Below are 23,446 nucleotides of genomic sequence, written 5' to 3' on the forward strand. Positions count from 1 at the left end.
TGTTTTTCAGCTATACAAAAATGTTAAGAGGCGTGGTGGCGTCGTTTGCTCTCCAGTCCAGCAGGGGTCAGTGTGGCGTCGCAAAGCCAGAGCAGCAGCGGTTTGTTTTCCTTAGCCGTTAGCATATGAAGCTCCTGTAAAAGATGCCCGTGTCTGTCATGATGGCTGAACCTGATGAAAAGCTGCTGTTGCAGTTTGAAACTCAAGAGCTGGAGGTAAACGCAGACAGATATATTGATTTATTAATGCGTTTATTTTGCGGATGTTTGTTATCTGCTAAACAGATAAAGTATATGGGTCTGTCAGTTGAACAACATTAGTCATGTAAGTTAAAGCCAGCTCTAGGCATCAGTGTAAGATAAAATAGAGTTTTTTAAACTCATTCATGTGGTATGGAACTTGTGTGTAAATTTTTATGAAGTTTTGTGTATAGTAATAGTTTTCCTTGTGCTCGTGTTTATTTGTTATTTTATTACAGGCATGACTGATTGTTTTTATACAAATTGTCATATTCATCTCCTAAATGTCATTAATTTTAAAGCATGGTACCTTGTATTGTAGGCTCCCGGTGGCATTGCTACACCTCAGGTGTATTCTCAGTTACTAGTCCTGTATCTTCTGCATAATGACATGTGAGTATGTTACATAGATTATATTTGATGTTAATATACATTTAAATTACCAATTGATTGTCATAATTATAATAGTCACTTGCTTTATGCAGGAATAATGCTAGATACCTTTGGAAACGGATACCCCAAGCAATCAAAACAGTGAGTTTTATGTTTGCTTCCAATTAGTCCAACATAAAGCACAATAAATTTGAGATCTCTGATACAGATTTTAATTACAGGCAAACCCAGAGCTGGCGGCTATATGGGCGGTAGGACAGCGTATCTGGCAGCGAGACTTTCCAGGGATCTACACTGCTATTGCTGCTTACCAGTGGTCTGAAAGCATTCTCCCTGTGATGGAAGCTTTACAAGGTACTGAGATCATGTGGCTTGGGGTTTATGCTGTATTCCTAAAATGAAATCTATAATGAAGATGGGTATACTGGTCTTGAACTTTTCATTTGCTCTGTGGTTATTCTTGTCTGTTTAATTAAAAAAATCCTCAATTCGATTTGACATTTAAGAAATTGTAGGGTTCTGTGCTTGGCCAGATGTAGACTCACAGCCCCTTTTAGCTGTCTATATACTGGCTTTGATAATGTTATAATGAAATAATGAAACAGTGTGATTAATTAATTGTTGGTTGGTCATCTTAATCAGTGGTTCTCAACTTTTCTGACATGAAGGTCCCCGGTTGTCTTACAAAAAGGCCCCCCTCCATCTTAGATATTTTTGGTGTTTCTGCTGTAATCATGACTATGCTTCTTGGTTTTAATCCCCTTACACCCTGATTTCAAGTGTCATACATAATGATGTCTCCTGATTTCAAGTGGCATACTTAAAGTAATGGTTTATAACTCTACAAAAAACAAACAAACAAAAACAACAAGGTATCAAGTACACGGAGGTACATTATTACAGATTTTGTGTTGATATCTCAAAGCAATCAGAAGTTTTGGACATTTGGAACCATGGTACCCTTTTTATCAAAAGTCCTAAAACCTCTCTAAACATGTGTTTTACTGACATAACTACTTGCGTGTGTAAACACCACAAAGCATACAAATATTAAAGTGGTTCTATTATGCCCTTTTACAAAGTCTTGATTTTGTTTTTGGAGTGTACTAGAATAAGTTTTCATGCTTGATTGTTCAAAAAACGCATTGTTTCACATATTTTACATTATCACAGAGGTGACGTGGCACGATGGCGCCTGTGTTTGGCGATGCGTCTGTCACTTCTCTGCTCTCACGTGCATTTGTATATTACTTGTGTCAACCCTATCAACTACCAGCTATGTCTCTGCAATCATACAATATGATCGGGCCGCGCTGTTCCGCATTAAGGCACATATGCAGGACTTGTGTATTACCTGGGACAGTTATGAGTTTTTCCCTCCAAAACTGGAGTGCCAAGCGCCATCGTCGGAATACCTGCTGCTTACCCGGCGCCGCGGCAGGAGAAGGAAGCGGGGATCCAGGGCTGGGGTTCAAGTCTGGAGGAGAAAGTGGCGATCCCGTGGATTTTCTCCTGGACCGAACGGATCCAGAGCTCCCGGGAGTGAGCGGAGCCTGAGGCCGGTTCCGGTCTGCGAGTCAGATCGGGACGCGGTCTGTGCGTCGTCACCTGTGTGGTGCACCTCCAACTGGATCTTCCCCACCCGGCCTGCTTGCCATCATGCGTCAGCGTGCCCTGTGCCCGGTTACCTGTCGGACGGATCAGGCCATCCAGCCTGTCCCAGGACAGCCCTTGTCACGCACGCACTCTATCAGGATTGCACTTATCAACGCGCGCTCCATTGCGAACAATGCTTTTACTCTGAATGACCATTTCACTAAGGAGAACTTGGATTTTATGTTCATTATGGAGACTTGGCAGCGGGAGAACGAACACTTTCATCTTAAAGAACTATGCCCCCCGGACTGCTCCGTGTTTGGGACACCTCGGCTCGCGCGACGTGGAGGCGGTCTTGCGCTGGTCTTTCGTGACTCTTTCTGCTGCAGTTTGACGGACACTGCTTCGTTCGACTCCTTTGAGATGCAGATGTGTAAGGTTGGGAAAACACACCCCTATTACTGTGTTTTAGTTTACCGACCTCCTGGTCCTGCACGCACATTTCTTGATGATTTTTCTGAGTTTTTAACGTCTATCATAAAACTAGATCGCGTTTTAGTCCTTGGGGACTTTAATCTGCATATTGATGATCCCACTTGTTTGATTGCAGCTGAATTGTTGACTACCATGGACTCAACAATTTTGATTTTGTACAGCACGTTTCTGGCCCCACGCATAAAAAAGGTCCAACGTTAGATTTGGTCTTCTCTTGTGGCCTAACCATTGATAAACTGAGTGTGGAGGAATTTCAAATTGGTGACTGTTGTATATCTTTTAATTTGTCACTTATCATGATGCCTACTGTCTGCAATGTTGTAACACAAAAACGCATCATTAGTGAGACAACACTTAGTGATTTCTCTGCCTCCTTTGACTCTCGCTCCTTTGTTGATTGTGAGGATGTTGATTCATTTGTGCCAAGTTTCAACAACCACTGTCTGTTGATTTTGGATATGGTAGCGCCTGTTAAAAACATTTCAGGGTCACATAAAAAAGCCCTCCCATGGATGAATGATAACCTTTGTAGTTTTAGGAGAAAATGTCGTAAGACTGTGGAAAACAACTAAATTAGAGGTACACATGCTCCATTTAAAAGATATGATACTGGATCTGAATGAATTGATAAAGCAGGCTCGCTCGGCTTATTTTTCCAATCTTATGTCAGGTAATAAGAAAAATCCTAAAGTCTTGTTTGACACCATCGAAAATCTAACTGCACCTTCAGCTCCTCTTGTGCCTGTGTACACACATGAGGACTGTAACAACTTTTTGTCGTTTTTTGTGAACAAAGTACAAGACATTAGGGCCAGTGTTAAAGTTCCCCTAATCACTGTGTGTTCTACTGAATTCTCAATGGTGTTGTCTTGGTCGTCCTTCACTCCTGTCAGCCTACAGGATATGAAGACCTTAATAGGAAATATGAAACCGTCTTCAAGCCCCGCTGACATTGTCCCAACACCCCTGTTGTTGAAAATGTTCGATATTGTTGGCCCCTGTGTGGTAAAAATAATTAACCTGTCACTTGCATCTGGCTCAGTCCCCAGCTACTTCAAACACGCTGTGGTAAACCCGATCCTTAAAAAGCCCAATCTTGACCCTTCAGAACCTAATAACTATAGGCCCATATCAAAACTTCAATTTATTTCAAAAATTTTGGAAAAAGTAGTGGCATGCCAGCTGACTTCCTTTATGGAGCAGCACAACTTATTTGATATTTGCCTCGTTAACTGCCATCGGCCATCGGGAAATAAAAATGACATTCGCCGATGATTATATGTGTCATGAACGCTTTGCTCAGGAGAAACTTTTTTTCCCTCTTTTTATTTGGGCGGGGGGAGATACCGAGACGGAAGAGGGCACCCGCGCACTCTCCTCAGTAACTTAAATTAAATAAAGAAGATGGCGGTCGTGTGGCAATATTTTACAGTTTCAGAGAAAGATCAGCGTTTTGCAGTTTGCAATACGTGTTCCATTGAAATTTCAAGAGGGGGGGCTGTTAGAAAGTCATTTAACAACCTGGGATCCCCCGCGATACGGTTCTCACTCGCGCTTGAATAAGGCCGGCGACACACTGGCTGCGTGGAGTGAGCGTCTCAGCTGCGTGGCATGTCCGTTTTTATTTAGGCTCCCATGTTTGCACACTGCCTGCGTGAGACACGTTCTTACAGAGAAAGTGCATGCCTGAGCTTGTGTTTTGGGTTAAGCTACGTTGCTTTGACATTGTGGAAAATAGAATAATAAAAACAAAATGTATTAGCCTTTTTACCCGTTATTGTCAATCTAAATTAATCTCGTATTTAATTTAACTTAATTTCGTTTTTCTTTATTTAAATTTCGTTTTTTCTTTTTTTAAATTTCGTTTTTCTTTATTTAAGTTTTGTTTTTCTTTATTTAAGTTTCGTTTTTTCTTTATTTAAATTTCGTTTTTTTAAATTTAAATTTCGTTTTTTCTTTATTTAAATTTCGTTTTTCTTTATTTAAATTTCGTTTTTTCTTTATTTCAATTTCGTTTTTCTTTATTTAAATCTACCCTTTACCTTGTCATTCATTTGTTAGTCAGAAAAATATTAGACTACCTTAAAAGTATTGCTTAATTTAACAGACCTGTGTGTGTGCGTTTAATATCACTAGTGCCGTGTCCGTTCTCGGAGCATATAAGCCCTGCCCGCGTGAGGTGCGCCGCTTCCCGCTCGCGCTGTTCTGTAGTTTACTAAAAGTTTATTCATTCTGAATGTGTCGCGACTCGCGTGTCCGTCTATATTGCACCAAATGCGACACTGCACTCCCTTGTGAAGTCGGTTGGATGAACGGTTCTCGAAATAATAAAAATGCAAACGGACATTACAGACACATAGAGATTCCTGCCTTTATTAGAGAGAAGAATATGTTCAGCACCCTCTCTCCGAAGCTTCGATGTTCATTACTAACGAAGCTTCGAAGCTCAAAAAATGGTATTCGGACCAGCCCTAATAGTGTGATCAAGAGCCGAAAGACTTGTATGTTTCCGTGGCACAAAAGAAGGAATAAATAACAAAAAGGAAAAACATCGGCATCGGCCATCGGCCATCGGCCAAGTTGTTGTGTTAAACATCGGTATCGGTATCGGCCCAGAATTTCCCAATCGGTGCATCCCTAATTGTTCTTTCAATGATGCTGAGTTCCATCGTTTGTCACTGTTCTTAGAGTGTGTGTCCTCCATCAAAGACTGGCTGGCCACTAACTTTTTGCAGATAAATGCAAGTAAGACTGAAACACTGATCTTTGCTCCAGACCACAAGATCCCGCTGATCAAACAGCACCTTGGCTCTTTTGGCTCCTCTGTCAAATCCAGCCTCAGAAACCTGGGGATTGTGTTTGACCAGGCCATGTCTTTGGAGACACACTCAAAACAGCTTGTCCGAAACTGCTTTTATCACCTTAGGAATATCTCTAAAATATGCAAAATGTTGTCAAAGAAGGATCTGGAAATTATTATTCATGCTTTCATATCAACTAGACTTGATTATTGCAACTCTGTTTTTACCTTCTTGAATAAGTCTGCTCTGAACAAATGGCAAATTGTTCAAAATTCTGCTGCTAGACTTCTAACTGGTGCCCCCCGAAGGTCTCATATCACTCCCATTTTGTTGGCTCTCCATTGGCTCCCTGTAAAATTCAGGATTGATTTTAAGATTTTAGTGCTGACTTTCAAGGCCTTAAACAGTCAGGCCCCACAGTACATCAAGGACCTTTTGAGCCCACACTCTTCGGTCCTCTGGCCAGAACCTGCTTATGGTCCCCAAGACTCGTTATAAGACCCGAGGGGACCTGTCTTTTCAGTCTGTTGCCCCCAGACTGTGGAACGCCCCTGTCTCTGCGTCTGGCAGACTCTGTCGACTCTTTTAAAAAAGATCTGAAGACTTGTTTATTTAAGAAAGCTTTTGGTTGATGGGTTTTCACTAGTGTCACTTTGATTTTACATATGTATATACATTTTTATATTGTTTTGTTTTACCTTTCTCGTGTACAGCACTTTGTGATTTTTATCTGTGAAAAGCGCTTTAGAAATAAACTTTACTTACTTACTTACATTATTACAGCACCTCTCTTCCCAGTCTGGCTCGAACATGCCGTATAGTTCCTGTTTCGATGAAGGCCCTCCTTCCAAAATACGAAAAGTGCTGTGATTGATTAGCTGGCCCAGTGTGTTGTGATTGGCACCGGTTCCAGCGTGTTCGGGATAAGTGCCGTCCCCATAACTGCGAGTTCTTCTCTAGTGTAAATATTACGGATGCCATCAATTTCAAACCAATTCGAGCCCAAGTCAGACCCTGACAATGTTAATGAACAAGAGGACTGTGCAGAACGGATTTTATGCACAGACTTTGCAAGCACGTATTTCACAGGACGTTTCAGAGTGGAATGTTTGTTGTAATTTCCCTACATTATAGATACGATCCACCATTTTATCGTTCATATTTTTATGCTCAAACAGCAACTTTCACACTAACTAAAGTTGAAAAAGTGGAAAAGCATAATCGGGCCACTTTAATAGTTACACAGAATATGAAACAAGTAAAAAGATTCTGGTTGATTTGGGATTATCTTCCAGCACTCTTTCAGATGTGCACTCCTATTCTATGGCGCATGGTAAATTAAAACCTGTCAATCTGAGCGATCGATGCAATCCAAGCGCACTCCAGCTATAAAACAATGTCTGATTGGTAGGGATGCAGCGAAATAAAAATTTTGGGCCGAAACCGAAAATTCTGTATGCACTCTGCAGAAAACCGAAACCGAAAATGACTTAAATTATTATTCTTTTTTTTTTCATATTTTAAATTGTTTTTTTATTATTAATATTTGTATTAAAATATGTTAATATTAGACTTTTATTGAATCTGAGTTTAAAAAGTACAAGCCAATCAAATAAAATAACCACACTTTTATTTAAAGTAACACCAAAATTGGACAGAAAATATATTAAAATAATATTAAATATCAATATATTATTCCTCATTCAGTTCTGTGCAACATAATCAGATTTATTTTTTGACCAATTATCAAAATAATATATAGTCCAAGCTATTATTATCAGATCATGGGAGCAGAGAATGATATTGAAGCGTCATTTTACCAGCTTTACCCAGCACATCTATACCACACCATGTTACAGTACAGTATAGGGCTATTGCAAACAGAAACAAGTCTTCTACAGAGAAATTTCATGTCGGCACGTTATTTGAACAGACATAGCAGAACATTGAGCAGAGAAAACTGGGTGTCGATACAGTTGCTTCGAAGTTCTTCAGAAGTGGAGCAGCTTGCAAAGTTACAAAAAATGCTGCACGAGAGTGAAACCTGAGCGCTGAGGGGTGGGGCGGCATATCTTTTGGGCCTTTTATCTCTCTAGGCCAAAAACCGAAAATACCATTATATAAAATTATCGACTGAAATTTCGGTGCATCCCTACTGATTGGTCTCACACATCGTTCCTACCCACCATAACAGAGATCCAGTTTCCATTGGTTGAACTTTCAAATGACATTGGAAAACACTGCATCATGATCACAAATGGCTATAGCTTTAGCCAAGCAGCATGTAATTTCACTCCGTGCAGATTTTCTCAAGAATTACACATAACTTTATGCTCTAAATAAATATGTGTGATTTACTATGGTTTACTAATATTTCGGTTTACCAATGTTTAAATGAACTTTTTACGGTTTTACGTCATAAAATTGCAATTGGGTCGTGAGATCGGCCAGATTTACCAGTCGAGTCATAGAATATGATTATCTGTGTGATTTTAGCTTTCCAAGCAATTTTTTTTTAATTATATGCGTGTAAAAAAAAAACAAAACTGCATTTAAATATGGATAGATGTGCAAAAAGAAATTAGAATTTACCCTAGGAAGTGCCACATATCTTGCTCTCGAATGCAATTTCAAGTGGTTCATGACTAAACTTAGCTCAGACATTTAACTCTATTCATAAGCCAAGTGTTAATCCTTCGAATGATGACTGCTTGTAGGGACATTTTAAGTGTGGAAGTTACTTTATCATTTAAATGCTACATTTTGTTGTATCCTTTTCTTGTTCTAAGGGAGCAACAGTTCTTTTGCAATCTCTTCTCTGTATCTTCAGGGTTCATGTTAAAACACAGCTTTCATTTGATCCCCACGTGTCAGCACTTGACCCACCCAGGCCAAGGATAGGTTAAAAATAACCCTTTCCATGTGTTCATGGGTTCCCTATGTACTGTGTTTTAGGACATCAACAGTTGCTTTTCACAAACAAATTACTAAAGAACATTTGAACAAGAAATTATTTAGAAAAATTTGCGTTTTGAATGATTTATGGGTTGTTCCTCAAAATAAAATATATTTTCAAAAATACTATTCCTCAGAATTTTAAGAAAATGTAATAAGTAAAGTAAAAAAAAAAAGAATGCAGGAGCTTATTAGAGTTAGTGTACAATTTGGCATTTTTTTCTTCTGAAGAAGAAGAAATAAGAAATTAGCCATGAAAAGTCAAAGGGTTTTTGTAACAGACAGGGTTTGTTTTCTTGACATGAAACTTGTTTGTCACCACTCAGAATATTTCACCATTGAAATCTCACTGTTCAGGAAACGGTAGGAGTGTTATGGTATCATCATGACACAACACATGTGTTGTAAAGGGGTGGGGGCTTTTGCATCTCCAAAAATGAATCTTGAAAACAAGTGGATAGGAATGTGTGCTCTGATTGGTTGGAGGAATGGCATGTCACCCACTGGCCGAGGGTAGTATAAAGACCAGGGCCACTGTGCCCCAGAACAGATCTGATAACAGCAAGGGATCATTTGCTGCCGTGCCACAGTTTATTTTTTACACATTTTTTTGAGAAGACAGCCACTGGAGTGGCTGAAGTGAAGCAAAAGCAGACAAGTCGACCACCGACATGGAAATTCAGCGAACTGCCTCTTTGTTAGGGTCTCCTGGCTCCATGGAGAGCCTTGAGAAACAGCTGAGCTGCCCGATCTGTCTGGACATGTTCACTAAACCGGTGGTGATCCTGCCCTGTCAACATAACCTGTGTCGAGGATGTGCTAGTGATCTTTATGACTCTCGAAACCCTTACCGTTTCTCCGGTGGTGTCTTCCGGTGCCCTACTTGCCGATTTGAAGTGGTTCTCGATCGTCATGGCGTGCATGGACTTCAGAGAAATCTTCTAGTTGAGAACATAATTGACATATACAAACAGCAGCAGGAGGGTGGAGGTGGTGGAAACACCACCACAGAAACTTCGATAAAACCCAAAAGCTCCAAGGAGCCATTGTGCCAAGAGCACGAGGACGAGAAGATCAACATCTACTGCGTGACTCACCAAACTCCCACTTGCTCTATGTGTAAGGTATTTGGCCTACATAAAGACTGTGAGGTGTCACCACTTGCTAGTGTCTATCAGGCTCAAAAGGGAGAGCTGAGTAATGCCATCGATGCTCTTGTGGCAGGGAATGGTCGCCTTCAGGCGTTGCTCAACCAGATGGAGGAGGCCTGCACAGTCGTTCAGGACAATGCTCAATGTGCCAAACAAAGGCTTGGTGAATGCTTCGATTCTCTGTACGCAGCCTTGGAGGAGCGTAAGAATGCTCTCTTGGAACGTATTGGCAAGGAGCAGGATGAGAAGGTAGCTGCCCTCAGAAGTCTGGCTAGGCGTTATGGGGATCGTCTTCAGGCAGCCACAGAGTTAACGGACACTGCAGTGCTGGCGCTGGAGCAAAGTAGTGCCGCAGAGTTCCTGCAGGCCTCCAAGAACCTGATTGTCCAGACAAAGGATGCAGCGAAGAGCTCACTTGCTGAAGAAAGGCCGGAGCCAGGCTTTGAAAGAATGGACCATTTCACTCTGGATACAGAACATGTGGAGACTTTGTTGTCCAAGATGGACTTTGGAGCAGATGAGGAGGAGGAATTTGAAGATGCTGAGGATCAGGAAGAGGAGTGAATGGGTTGCTGGGAAGGAAGAGTGTCTTGGAGGTCAAATAGTATGTGAGGAACGACAAGAAGATCAAGCAAGGATGGTGACAATGAGAAAGAAGATGTTTTAAATGTTCGTATATCACTGCTAAGCAGTGTCAGCATTTCAACTCGTATCATCATAATTTTCAGATTAACTAGGTGCCATTTTTATACTTTTTATAATGTAGTTAAAATTCTGCTGTTGTCACTTTAGAAGTTATCTTCATACTTTCACATTTGTTTCACAAAAAAAATGATCATTGTTGTCATTTCACGAAATGTGGTTATGTAGGTCTGTTTGTTCAGTTTACTCATGTGGATTTAATGCTTTGGTATTAAATAAAAATTTCAAATTTGAGATTTGAGTTTATTTATTTATAAATTTTATAACTATTATTATTATTATTATTATTATTATATATATTTTTTAGATGTAGAAACAAGTTACACATTTAAGGATGCAGTTTAAATAGAGTATAACTGTTTACAAGTGAACTCTGTGCACTCTTTACTCTCAACTTCTCTGGTTAAAGGCACATGCTATTTTTAAAAGGAAAGAAGATGAGATATGGCTGGGGGGACCTTGGGGTAGGATACCAGAATAGGACCGATGGACACCACTCCACCTCCCCCCAGCACTACCTTGCTCAGCAGCTCTTGCTATTCATGATAGAGGGTCAAGGCAAGTGAGGAATCAGGTTGTCTATCATGGATTGACAAGCACTTGGAATGACTGTTGTTAAAAATAAACAAGCAACATACAATAAATCCCCTAAATGTAACTCTGTTCAAGTTTTCTTGTTGCTTGTGAGGTGCTAAGACCAACTTTTTTTCACATATTGGGTGTATCTGGTTTTCTTTCTGTAGAGGTCATTCTTGCATAACCTGTTCTTGTCTGCCTGTAACTTCCAAACGACAGTCTTGTATTCAATGCTGACCTCCTTGGTGTTGCATACCAGTAGCTGTTAGTAAACACTGTTGCTATGAGAGTTGCTATATGTTTAGTTCAAGGGCTTAAAGTGTTTAGAAGTGTCTGTAAGGCTTTGAATCGTACTTCTCTCCATTATAGCAAACAAAGAAATATAAATAATTTAATAAAACCAAATATTTATCTGTTTTTCATGTATTTTCTTTAGGTTAACCTTGGGTTGATAGATAATGTCACACAATAATGTGCTTTCACAACATTACTTAAAGTCTGTTTCAGTAATTGTAAGTGTGACAACAAATACATTTACAGACATCATCACCTTTCAATCTTGATAACATTTGAAAGCATCGGTTGTCCTCTCAATTTGGTTACACTATAAAGTAATTGTTAAGCAGAATTATTGTTCTTTTGTTTAATAATCAATAATCAAATTTCTCAATGCATAATGCAGCTTGAAAGTTTAAACAAACATGATTTCAGTTTGTTTCACTTAAAAATAGTATACGTAAAGTAAGGTTTACAATTATAAACGCACATTTTGCATTTTGTAACTAATTTTACCATTCAAAGTTTGGTGGTGTTAAGATTTGTTTTTCAAAGAAGTCTATTATGCTCACCATGGCTACATTTATTTGAATAAAAATATAATAAACCAATAACATAGTGAAATATTACAAAAATGTAAATAAATATATGTAATATTTGGAAATGTTATTTATACCTGTGTTGGCAAAGCTGAATTTTCAACATCCATTGCTCAAATCTTCAGTGTCACATGATCCTTTAGAAATCATACTCATATGCTGATTTGGAAAATGATCAAGTATGATTTATTATTATTCTCAGTTGAGAATTATAATAGAAGGGTCCATATTGAGCCCAATTCTATTTTCCCTGTATATAGCCGCTTTCCGACCGGAGGAACCTTTTCACAGTTCCTAGAACTATTGGCTAAAGTACCCGGATGTTCCTGCAGTGCGAACACGCCGACTAGGAACAATTTTAGTTCTAGGAACTCCATTTGGAGGAACTAATTTGGCTCCTACTTCAGAGTAGGGTCTAAACCAGCACTATAGGAACTACTCGTTAGTGTACGCTGACCGAACGCACGGAAAACACCAGCACCTGCCATTTTTAAAACAGCTACAGTATGTAAACACACAGATTATATATTTACTCCAGAAACTAACTATACAAACATGGAAAACAGTGATAGATGGGCCTCTAAACCTTTATGCTGAAGAGAAAATCCAACCAACAGAGGGGACCAAGCCAAACATGATCATATATTTCTGCTCAGCTAGCAACACTGGACAATCAACCACACGGCATAGGCTAATAACTTATTTTCATATACTGTCTACTTTCTATGTATTGTTATATCTAATAACATTTATCTAATAACATATTAAACATATTAATAAGACAGATCGCTAACTAATGAACACAGAATGCGAGCATTGTTTGCTCTGGCGTTCTCAGCGCCATCAAAATAAAGGTCCACTACGCTGTCAAAATAAGTCGCAACAACAAGCATTACTCTCTTACCCCTCCTACCAGTTCCTATGGCCACTTGGCCAGTGCAAATGCAAACAGCAAAACCGAGTTTGGGGGAGAGTAGTTCATAGAACTGTTTAGAAGTGGACAGTTCCTATAACTAAGTTCCTGTAACTACTTGGTCAGAAAGCGGCTTATGTTACCTTTGGGGCCTATTTTCAGGAAATATGAGATCTCAAACACTGTTATGCTGACGACACTCAACTGTATGTCCCATTACACCCAGTTGATAAGTTCCCTCTTCCAGCATTGTTAAGTGTCTTGAGGCTGTTGAATCCTGGATGGCTAAGAATTTTCTCCACTTAAAGGTGCCGTAGGTGATTCTCTACAGAATTTTTTTTGTTTGTTATGCTGGTTGAAAGTCTCCTCATATCCTGATAGCAATCCCTTTGTTAAGCGGTCTAAATGCATTTTTATGAATATATGTTGTCTGTAAAAGGTGTAGTACCATAGAATGTTTGTTGAATCGTTGCGTTCGGTCCGAACGATCCTATAGCATGTGTTCCCTGTCGGTCAATGTGTGTTTGCGTACCACTGCGCAGCCTGTAAATGCAAGTCATCAGCGCGTTCACTTACGTTGTGCAGACAGAGCGAGAATGGCAGGCAAGCAACAACAACCAGACTCTCATCATGGAACCCCTGGCATGCAAGAAATATTATTACACACTGACAAGTTTTGCTAGCTAAACAAACCGAAAACTTGCTGCATCTAATTCCGTTTTTAAGAATTCTTTTACGTTTGGTATTGTAGTACTGTTACTAACTGTACTGTAAAGTTTTCTCACCGGTGAATGACACACTATGTATTGCAGTAACATTGCCTCCGGTCTTCTGGCCTGTGTGCGTTAATGCTTTCAGGAGGCGTGGCTTTGGTCAGCGGGGCATTTTTTTCTTTGTGCTATCAGGCTAAAGTTAGCATTTTCCCAGATGTCCTACTGCACCTTTAAATGAGAGCAAAACGGATGTTGTTGTTTTTGCCCCTCTTAGCTCATCGCCCCTTATCTCTAACTACTTGGGGCCCCTCGCTAGAAATGTTCACCCATACGCAAACAATCTGGTACATATGTTTTTTTTTAATACAGAGTTGAATTTTGCAAAACAAGTTAATGCTGTGGTGGAAACTAGTTTTTTACTACCTGAGGTTAATTGCTAAGATAAAACCTTCTGCTGCGATTCTAGAGATCTGGAGATGATCATCCATGCTTTTATATCATCCAGTCTGGACTATTGTAATTTTGTGTATTTAGGACTCTACCAGGCAGGCATGAATCGATTGCAGCTGGTTCAAAATGTCGCTGCTAGACTATTGACCAGTATGTGAAAGTGATTTTTTTAATTGTAACTGGCCTCACTCCCTCTTATCTGTCAGATTTTGTTATTCTACACCATCCAGTAAAGAATTTGAGAGAGACTTTTGCTTCAGGTACAGCGGTCCCGACTCAAGCGAAAAAGTGATCGTGCCTTTTCAATAACCGGACCTAGGTTATGGATTAACTTACCGCTCTCCATCTGCTCTGCCCCCACTTTGAATGCTTTTAAAATGGCTTTGAAGAAGCACTTTTACATCTTGGTTTTTGAGTCTGACCCAGGAGAGAACTAAATATTAGTCTTTTATGTTTTTGTGTTTGTATTGTCTTTGGTTTTCTTGATTGCTGTGTACAGCAGCACTTTATTTAAGAAAGAAACTGAACTAATAAGCTAAGTTGAAAACACGTGTGTTGCTTAAGTCTGTGTCAGTTCTTTCTGAAAGTATTACATTTGGGAGATTTGTTCTCTCCCTCTAATTTGTTTTTCTTGCATTTTGTGTTTCTTGTAGAGTCCACCCGTAGGAGGGCATATGGGCTTGTAGCTCAAGCTTACACCTCTATCAGTGCAGACGACTTTGCTGCCTTTGTGGGATACTCTGTAGAAGAGGCGGTTAAAGGTATATAATCCTAGACAGAGTGCCACAACACACACGCACACATACAGTATGTATATGATGGATTTTTTTTTGTAAATAAAATATTTTGAAGAAATAGATTTAAACATGCCTGCAATTCTGTTGAGTTCTTTCTCACGTGTTTGGTCATCACTAGAAAAGAAGTTTATTTTGGCTGTGACTGTTTGTTGATCTTCTGCAAAAGCTACTTGTATTGGTTTAGAGATGTGCACTGCAAACCCTTTATTGTGCAGCACTTTGTAATGTAAATGTCCGTTTTTCTTTCACTTAAGGTGTAGTTAGCCATGGGTGGCACGCAGATCCAAACACCAGGATGATCATGCCACAGAAACCAGGTGGGGGCACTGTTTCACTTCTTATAACCAACAAGAACATATGTTTTTTGTCCACTCTATGACTCATTCCTCCATAAGGTTTTACTCATGGCCCCTCCTCTGTATAAAAACCTTGTTCCGTTGAGTTAATGGTTCTGCAAGGTTATTTCATAACAAGCATGTGAATGAGTGACTTCACTCCAATTCCATTTTCATCCTGCTCTCATGTTCGTTTCTGATTGGCTCTCAGTTTCTTGAAGATTCCTTCATTTTGTAAATGGCAAGAATTTCATTAGTTTTTGGTCACCTTCTGTTTATTGTTCTGAATCATGCTGCTCTTTGCGTTTTGTATTGTAGTGCGCACAGCTTTTTATGTGTTTGCCTGTAACTGTTGAGAACCATTTTTACGAGACATGTTTATTACAAAGAAACAGGAACAAGCAGCATCTGGGTTTTTGCATGGGCCTCGTGAGACAGCGCAGATGTCTGTAATGCATTTGAGCAACTGATGATTGAGAAATTATTCCCAGTACTGATGACCTGCAGCTCTCACTAAAAGCAGCTGAAGTTGATCAATTCAACCGTTGCCATGACATTTTTCTTTCTTGTGCTTTTGCATCTGCAACAGCCTCCACTGCATGAAAATTGGGATTTCCGACCCCGTAAACGGCCGTAAATCTCCCTAATTTTCGGCAGTTAACGACAATTTACAGCCTGTGAACGTCGCGTTCGTCTGTGCCGAATATTGTCGGAAACGAACCATGACGTATGCAGAGCGCTCGCGCCGGAGGTGTGAATGGCTCTAATTACCATATGAATAGCAGCTCCCGCCAGAGAAAGGCTTGAATTTCCTCACTCACTATTGGTTGAACCCACGTGGTTTAAACAAGAAAAATCACTCGTGATTGGTTGGCAGATCTGTTACTATTGGTCACCCTCGCTCATTATAAATTCAAAAAATTATAATATTCATATAAATAATAATATATAAAATATTTTTTTATATTCATAATATGCTATTCTGTGGTATATTCATGTCATTGTTAACCTATGGACTACACTATTATTACCATCAAGGACATGAATTTATAAAGGAAAGGAAAATTTGCCAGGGACATGCTGTTTATTCAAAGAAAGAGCTTTATTAGCACAAACACAAAACAATATACACCTATGTACAAAGCATAGATCATCTGCACACACAACAAATTGGAAGCTCAGTGTCTGTTTTCATCTTCGGAGCTGTAGGTGACTAGCGGCGTTCTCTCTGAATTCGATCCACTTTGAAAACGTCTGTGGTGCGTTGCCCTGTATTTAGGAGTCGCCTCTAATCTCGACTGCAGCGTAGCACAGAGCTCTGTGAGCTCCTGGCTGGTGGTTGAACTTCATCGGACATCAGATCTATGGTGGCGCACTTCCAAATGCCCACGTCATCCTCACCTAGCACACCGTCTCGCTTCTAGCAGCTGTAAAAACAACCAATACAGACAATCAGTACTGTGATGCACTGTGTATGGACACAAAACATCTATTAATGCACTTGAAAAATAGTCACATTGACTAAAAATCGTACCCTCTTTCTTCTCGCTCGACTCCGAGCTGAACTCTTCACAGCTTCGGCCTGCAATGCCAGATCTGGTTGTTTGTACCTGAAGCTCCTGCGTACTGTCTCGTAGTACGTCTTACAGGCAGCTGGAAAACAATTAAATGAGAGTGATATGAATAAAAACAACGCAAGTCACAGTAAAATGAAACAAGGAGAAAATAGTAAAAGTTACTTACAATGTCGTCATGATCAGCGTCATGAAAATCTGGACTTGCAGACATAGCTCTGAGTAAATGTGAGGTTACGCCCTCGTTATGAGGCGAGGTTACTCTATGGAAACAAAATGTATGATTAAGATCGTAAACTATAACGGATCTATTTTCTTATACAAGAGAATGAAAGCATATTCTTTGAATCTTACCTTTAAAATGTTTGTAAGTTTTTAAGAAAGTAAAAAAATAAAAGAATGTAAGATTCTTTTTTTTTTTTACCTTGCCCCAGTTCGTAGCGCCCACAATTTGTCTCAGAGTTGTGAAGATGGCATACTGCTTCCTGTAAATTACAGGATTATTTACAATTATTAAATAAATAATAGCCATCAATCCCATGACCTCTTCCTTTATGATGAAATCATGAAAAACTGAATATTCTTACATTTCACAAGGCCTGACAAAATACAAAAGTGACCGATGAGATGAATACTTACTGGGTGTCAACAGGTCTTTGCTCAGAGGAGCGCTAGCATCTTAAGGGCGAAAAAAACAAAGAATATTCTAAGCAATATAATATGCTCTTCTAAGCAAGACTGTCTGAAACATGTCATTAAGCCAATAAAATAAACTGTTACCAAACTTGATTCTCAAGCAGTAAGTAAAGACCAATTTATAGTTATGCGTCGACCTCCCGCTGTAGCTACAGAGTAGGCTGTGTACATAGCGTACCCTTTAGCACACCCTGACGTGCACCTCTCCCAAAATGTAACAATGCGTCAATTTTACGTGGACGGAAGCGCTGTGATTGGTCTAGAACGCCTCCCTCGGGTTTCACAGGCTTCTTTCTGCATGTGCAATTGTGCGTCAACAGGGACAACAATGCAGAAGTATAAATGAAACAGTGTAGCCTATAGCGTAGAGGCTCGGGCTTCGGTCTGACGCAAAAGTATAAATCAGCCTTAAAGGATTAGTTCACCTCAAAATGAACATTTCCTGATAATTTACTCACACTGAGTGACAAGATATCCATGTCTGTCTTTCCTCAGTGGAAAAGAAATTAAGTTTAAGGAAAACATTTCCATATTTTTAATGGCATATACTTTAATGGCAACCAAAGATCTCAATGTTCCAAGACGGTTCAAATGTCCGTCTCAATGCAGCTTCAGAGTCTCTACACAATCCCAGTCGAGAAATCAGGTTCTTATCTAGCAAAACCATCTGTCATTTTCTAAAATTATATATACACATTTATGTATTTTTTAAACAATTGTTTGTCTTGTGCTAGTCTGCTGGCATTACAGACATTTGAACCTTCTTTGAACATTGGGATTGTTGGTTGCCATTAAAGTCCAATCTCTGTAGAAAAATACTGAAATGTTATTCCTCAAAACTAAATTTATTTTCCACTGAAAAAAGAAATAAAGGTTGGGGCAACAGATAAAGTGAATACTCACTGGAAATTTCCTTGCGCTGAAATCTGGCTGCACATTTCTCCGGGTCAGAGAAGGCTTCCACAAGACATTCAAAGTTTGACTTAGAGTCTGAAACACATGAGTCAGCCAGTAAGTACGGTCATGTTGCCTATACTAAATTAATAATGTAATACTGGAGTCATTACTACGCTTAATTAAGAGTGAGAAGAACCTACTCATCTTGAATGGACAAAATAAAGCGAATGTTTTTGTCTCATCTTTCCATAGAACATTTGAAAAGTAACTGAAACTACTGGAGCTTCAAACGGGCAGCGGGACGACCAGACTCTGACCATAGAACGCTGCCCGTTTGAAGGTCCAGTAGTGTCCGTTACTTTTCAAACGTTCTATGGAAAGATGAGACAAAAACATTCGCTTTATTTTGTCCATTCAAGATGAGTAGGTTCTCACTCTTAATTAAGCGGCTTAAATAACTCTGACCAGCACTGTATATATTTAAAATAGATTATTCACAAGCAGTAAAAAACTACTTGTCTTGAATGGAGTGTGACTTTGTGCAGAGCAATGTTTTGTGCATGGGGGAAAAGTACTTACCAGGAGTGGACATTTCACTGCCAGGACGCTCCACTTGGCTAGACATGGCACAATCTTTATTAGATAAAACACATGAATAAGCCTGTGACTTATGTTGTACACAACACAATATTATGTTTAAGTTGTCATCAGTAACTTACTCACCAGTATTGTGCAACATGCTGGTGTCCTCAATGGGCTGCAGCTTCCTTCGTACATTATTGAAGGGGGTAACGTTATATCTTGACGCTTATACAGAGGTAATGTAAAATAAAATATATAAAGTTAAAGGATTTAATTTTTAAACTGCAATTATAAATTAAGAGAAAACGATTACCTCTGATATTCTCATCCGAATCCAATAATACTGCAAAATAAAAATAAAATCAATCATTTGTATAAAATTTCAGGCCCAATTTGTATCAACCGATTTTATATTTCAAATGTATAAAATATCTGAAAATAAGAATACCATTTCTAACAGAACCCTCCGATTTTTTTTTGTGTGCTTCCTTGTAACGTTAAGTTAACGTTAAGTTAGATCTAATCACCTCATCGTCCTTCTCCTCTGCCTGGTAACGTTGTTACGTTAGGTGTCACATTCACGACGCACATTTATAAATTAGACAATTCACCTTTAAACCCACCTTGCATCATCTGTGAACCCCGTAGCAAGCTGCTATATGGACAAGCTAACTTAGTTAGCAAAGAGCTAAGTTAGCCAGTCAGACTCAGAACTCTATGCCATGCTGCTATCGGTTTACGTGCAGTTTAGTATCCCAAATTGACATATTCTCTCGTGTACAGCTAAAATAACATGGAAACTGAACATGAACCATGAGCAGCAAGCTAACTTAAAAAATAAAAAAAAAGCGCCAAAAGCTAACGAGAAGTTGTTTACACAGAGAGTGCGCGCGCGACCGGCTCTCTCTCTCTCTCTCTGGTCGTTCTTTTAGTTAAAACATGCGCCCCGTCACAAACGCAGCCGTTCATCTACATTACTCACCGATCAAATAAGACTTTGGCAGGCGCTAAAACAAGTTCAATGCAGGAAAATTCATGCGTGAGTTTCCATTAGACTCGCACGGTAGCCAGGCAAATGGCGAGCTCAGCTGTTGTTGACGCTGTGTGTGTGCTTCAAGATTATGACGCAAGTGCTAAGATTCCGATTGGCCAAGAGAAAAAGTGCTAAGATTCCGATTGGCCCAGAGAAATGTAAATTATAAGATTTATCCAATAATGTTTCGCAATTCTAGCCTGCATGGCAGTTTACTGTGAGAAACAATACAGAAAATACAGGAATATATAATTGTTTGTGTTTTGTTAGCTTAAGTTTCAGTGTGGATTGTTTGTGTAACCTTTAGACATTAATGCAGATAATTTAATATTTTGTCTAAATCATGCAGAAAACCATCTATCTTTGGATAAAAGCGTCTGACAAATGGATAAATGTAAAATAATATATATTGCCACTGTACACTGTAAGTCCAGATGTTCCTTCATGAACAACAGCCTTTTAAAGTGGATTTTAAATGTGGTTATTCAATTTGTCCCATTTTGTCTATTTAGTAATACTGCTATCACAAAAAGGGCAGTGAAAATTTCTGCAACATGTTGTGCATTGCTCCAAAAGTGGTAGCGCTATTCAAACTCCACTGGCTACCTGTCACATTCAGGATTGATTTTAAAATTTTACTATTTGTGTATAAAGCTCTTAACAAACCGGCCCCCCAATATCTGACCAATCTCCTCTGCCCGTACACTCCATCTCGTACTTTGAGATCCAGTGATCACTGTCTTCTTATCGTGCCCAGATCCAGACTTAAAAAACGAGGCGACTGCACTTTTGCGACTGCAGGCCCAAAACTTTGGAACAGTCTACCCCTCTATATCAGACTAGCTCCCTCAATTTCCATCTTCAAAACATCCTTGAAAACTTATTTATTTTCTCTTGCTTTTAATACCCCTTGACTATGATACAACTATTGCCTTTTTTTTTTTTTTTTTTTTTTTTTTTTTTTTGTCCTGTTTCTGCCCTGCATTTTATCTATTGCCCTGTACAGCACTTTGGTCAGCCTTGGCTGTTTTTAATTGTGCGTTATAAATAAATATTGTATTGTACTGTATTTTTTTTAGAATTAAGTTAATACCTTTTAGTCACCTGGGATAAAACGCCCCCTGCTACCCTCATTTGCATTTGTAAAGCTCACAGCAGTCTCATTTACATGTTAAAGCATTAGAGGGAGGGGGGTCACGGGGCAAGCAAGTCCCACGTCAATTTCCGTCAATTTCCGACAGTTTGCAGTGTTGCCTGTAAATTGCCGTTTGCAGTCGTAAACCTGAACTTCCACGACAATCTACAGCGCCGGTAACTGTCGAAAATCCCACTTTTCATGCAGTGCTCTCTCTCTCACATATTCATGCATTTATTCTGTGGCACGTCTTTGTTTACATTCGCATGTCTATGTGTTATAGAGCAGATCATGGATGATTTGAAGGAATCCCCGCTCCTCTCATGTTTCTGTTCTGCCTTCCCCTCTCTCCAGATCCGCCCCCTGTCTCTCTGGTTCCAAACGAACAACAGCTGGCCAGACTCACTGACTACGTGGCTTTTCTTGAGAACTGATAAGCACTCCACTCTCTCCCAGCCTCTTCCTCAACACCTCTCAGATAGTCAGTTTTACAGAAAAAAAAACCCCTCTGGTGTCCTGAACCCTACACACACACACACACACACACACACACACACACACACACACACACACACACACACACACACACACACACACACACACACACACACACACACACACACACACACACACACACATCCTGCTCAGTGATGGAGCTGCCATCTCTCTCTTCTCTGCTTCTTGAACTCATCAACCACAGTGATATAGGACAATTTCCAAATGGTTTTACTTGTACAAATTTTACATCTGCTTTGAAATATGGCACTGCTGTCAATATTGTAAATTATTCTTTTTCAGCATAAATACTCCACTATATGAATATATTGTTCAGGCCATTTGTGCTGTTTTGATGTTAGTTCAAAATTTGATCTTTGTGTAATTTCGGTCCAACGAAGACGATGGTTTGTGATGGTTAAGACTTTCATTTCCATCTGTTGTACAAAATGACTCATCGGAATAAATCACCACATTTTTCATATGCGTAATTTCAATTTTATCACATTACAAATTTTGGCACATCAGGTAATCGAAATGACTTCTTGCAATATTTAACACCAGTCTCATTTTGAAGGTCATGCATACAATTATATACTATGTAAACTATATTCTCTTATGTTGATGCAGTGAAAAAATAACTGAAATTTTAATTGCATTTTTTTGTTAGAAAAAGAAGCTTATGAAAATCTGATTATTAGGCAGAGTTTGCAGTGAAGGAAAAATTCAGTTTATAATAGCCAAAAAAATAATTGTTTTATGGCCAACAGTGTAAACATAAACAACCGACAGCTTAAATCAGTTTATTTTGGGAGGCACACAGTTGTATTTAAGATGTTTTCCACTGTCTGACAAATGTTTTGTTGACAGTGCATCTCTGTCTGCTATTCAGATGTTTTGCACTGCCTTCTTGGTTTCTCACGCAGAGTAGTTTTGAAAAAGTAGAGGAAACGTACCAGCTGTTGGCCACTGTCACATCCTTTCAGCTTGAGAATAAAAGTGCACTCCATATGTGCTGAAACAATGGGCACATATGGTACTGTGAGAATATTAAACCCATCCATTTTACTCTTTGTCTTTGAATTTCATCTTTTACATTTTGAGATTGCACCAACTTTGCAGATGCAGTTTATTGTGGAATTTGTGGTTAGGTGTCTTGTCCAAGGGCAAAATGGTCAATGGGGAAAGTGCCAGATCTCTGGCAGGTAAGTTCACTGTTTGCCCCTATCTGAAACCTTCAACTTTTATTCCAGAGACTGAACTGTTTAGTTCATAATTGCCTTTTCGAACATTTAAAAGGAGACTTGTTATTTGGACTAAGAGCATGATCGTTTGCACTACGGTCTATTTTGTCCTGTAAAAACACAAAACATTATAAAAAATATTGACATATTCCTCATTTGTGTGTGCATGCATTTCCTTTGTTTTATTCTGTGACCAGGACTGGCACTCCTGAGAGGTGAATGTGTTAAACTAAAACTGAAACCTATAGGTGTTTTTTTTTGTTTTTGTTTTTTTAATTATCATTTGTACCAGCCTATTTTTCTTGTATTTTATATCTCATTTATTATGTACTTTTTTTCTTTTCTTTTTTTTCTTGTTCGTTCCAAGTGACAAAAAATCTTCAAAGGACATATTTCCAGATCTGAGGTCATCATTGACCTTACACTACTTCAAGCAGTAATAAATGCAGGCCAGCTGAACTGAAGTCTTAGACATCAGGAGCGGTCAGGGGTCACAGACAGGCTTTACTGGAGCAGCTGCGGTGCGTTTGTGTGAAACAACACAGCCATTTGTTAACGTATTGCAAGGCCAAATGAAACTGATATCCGTTCCTAATCTTTGAAAGTTGGTGCTTTTTTGCTTGCTTCATTTTTTTTTTTTTTACTTGACAAATGATAAATCAACATTATTATGATGGTGTTTTTCTTTGCTTAGGCCTAGTGTCTTCATAAAACAAGCACTCCTGAGGGAGGTTTACAAAACCAGATCTTACCTCTTCTTAGACAGATGTTCGTAAAGTGCTATTTACCATTCCTAATG

General features: G+C 39.2%; 2 protein-coding genes across 2 annotated transcripts; both read left to right on the plus strand.

The window, feature by feature from the left end:
- Window positions 1-61: 61 nt before the first annotated feature.
- On the plus strand, window positions 62-22,802 carry cops8 (COP9 signalosome subunit 8). The gene is made up of 7 exons (XM_082175921.1): window positions 62-215; window positions 562-632; window positions 725-773; window positions 854-986; window positions 14,513-14,620; window positions 14,911-14,973; window positions 21,263-22,802. The coding sequence occupies exons 1-7, from the start codon at window positions 144-146 to the stop codon at window positions 21,340-21,342; spliced, it is 576 nt and encodes a 191-aa protein (XP_082032047.1). The 5' UTR covers window positions 62-143; the 3' UTR covers window positions 21,343-22,802.
- On the plus strand, window positions 7,228-10,566 carry trim63b (tripartite motif containing 63b). Its single transcript, XM_082175920.1, has one exon. The coding sequence runs from the start codon at window positions 9,151-9,153 to the stop codon at window positions 10,192-10,194; it is 1,044 nt and encodes a 347-aa protein (XP_082032046.1). The 5' UTR covers window positions 7,228-9,150; the 3' UTR covers window positions 10,195-10,566.
- Window positions 22,803-23,446: the final 644 nt, after the last annotated feature.

This window comes from Leuciscus leuciscus, assembly GCF_965113295.1.
Source record: "Leuciscus leuciscus genome assembly, chromosome: 7".
NCBI lineage: Eukaryota > Metazoa > Chordata > Actinopteri > Cypriniformes > Leuciscidae > Leuciscus > Leuciscus leuciscus.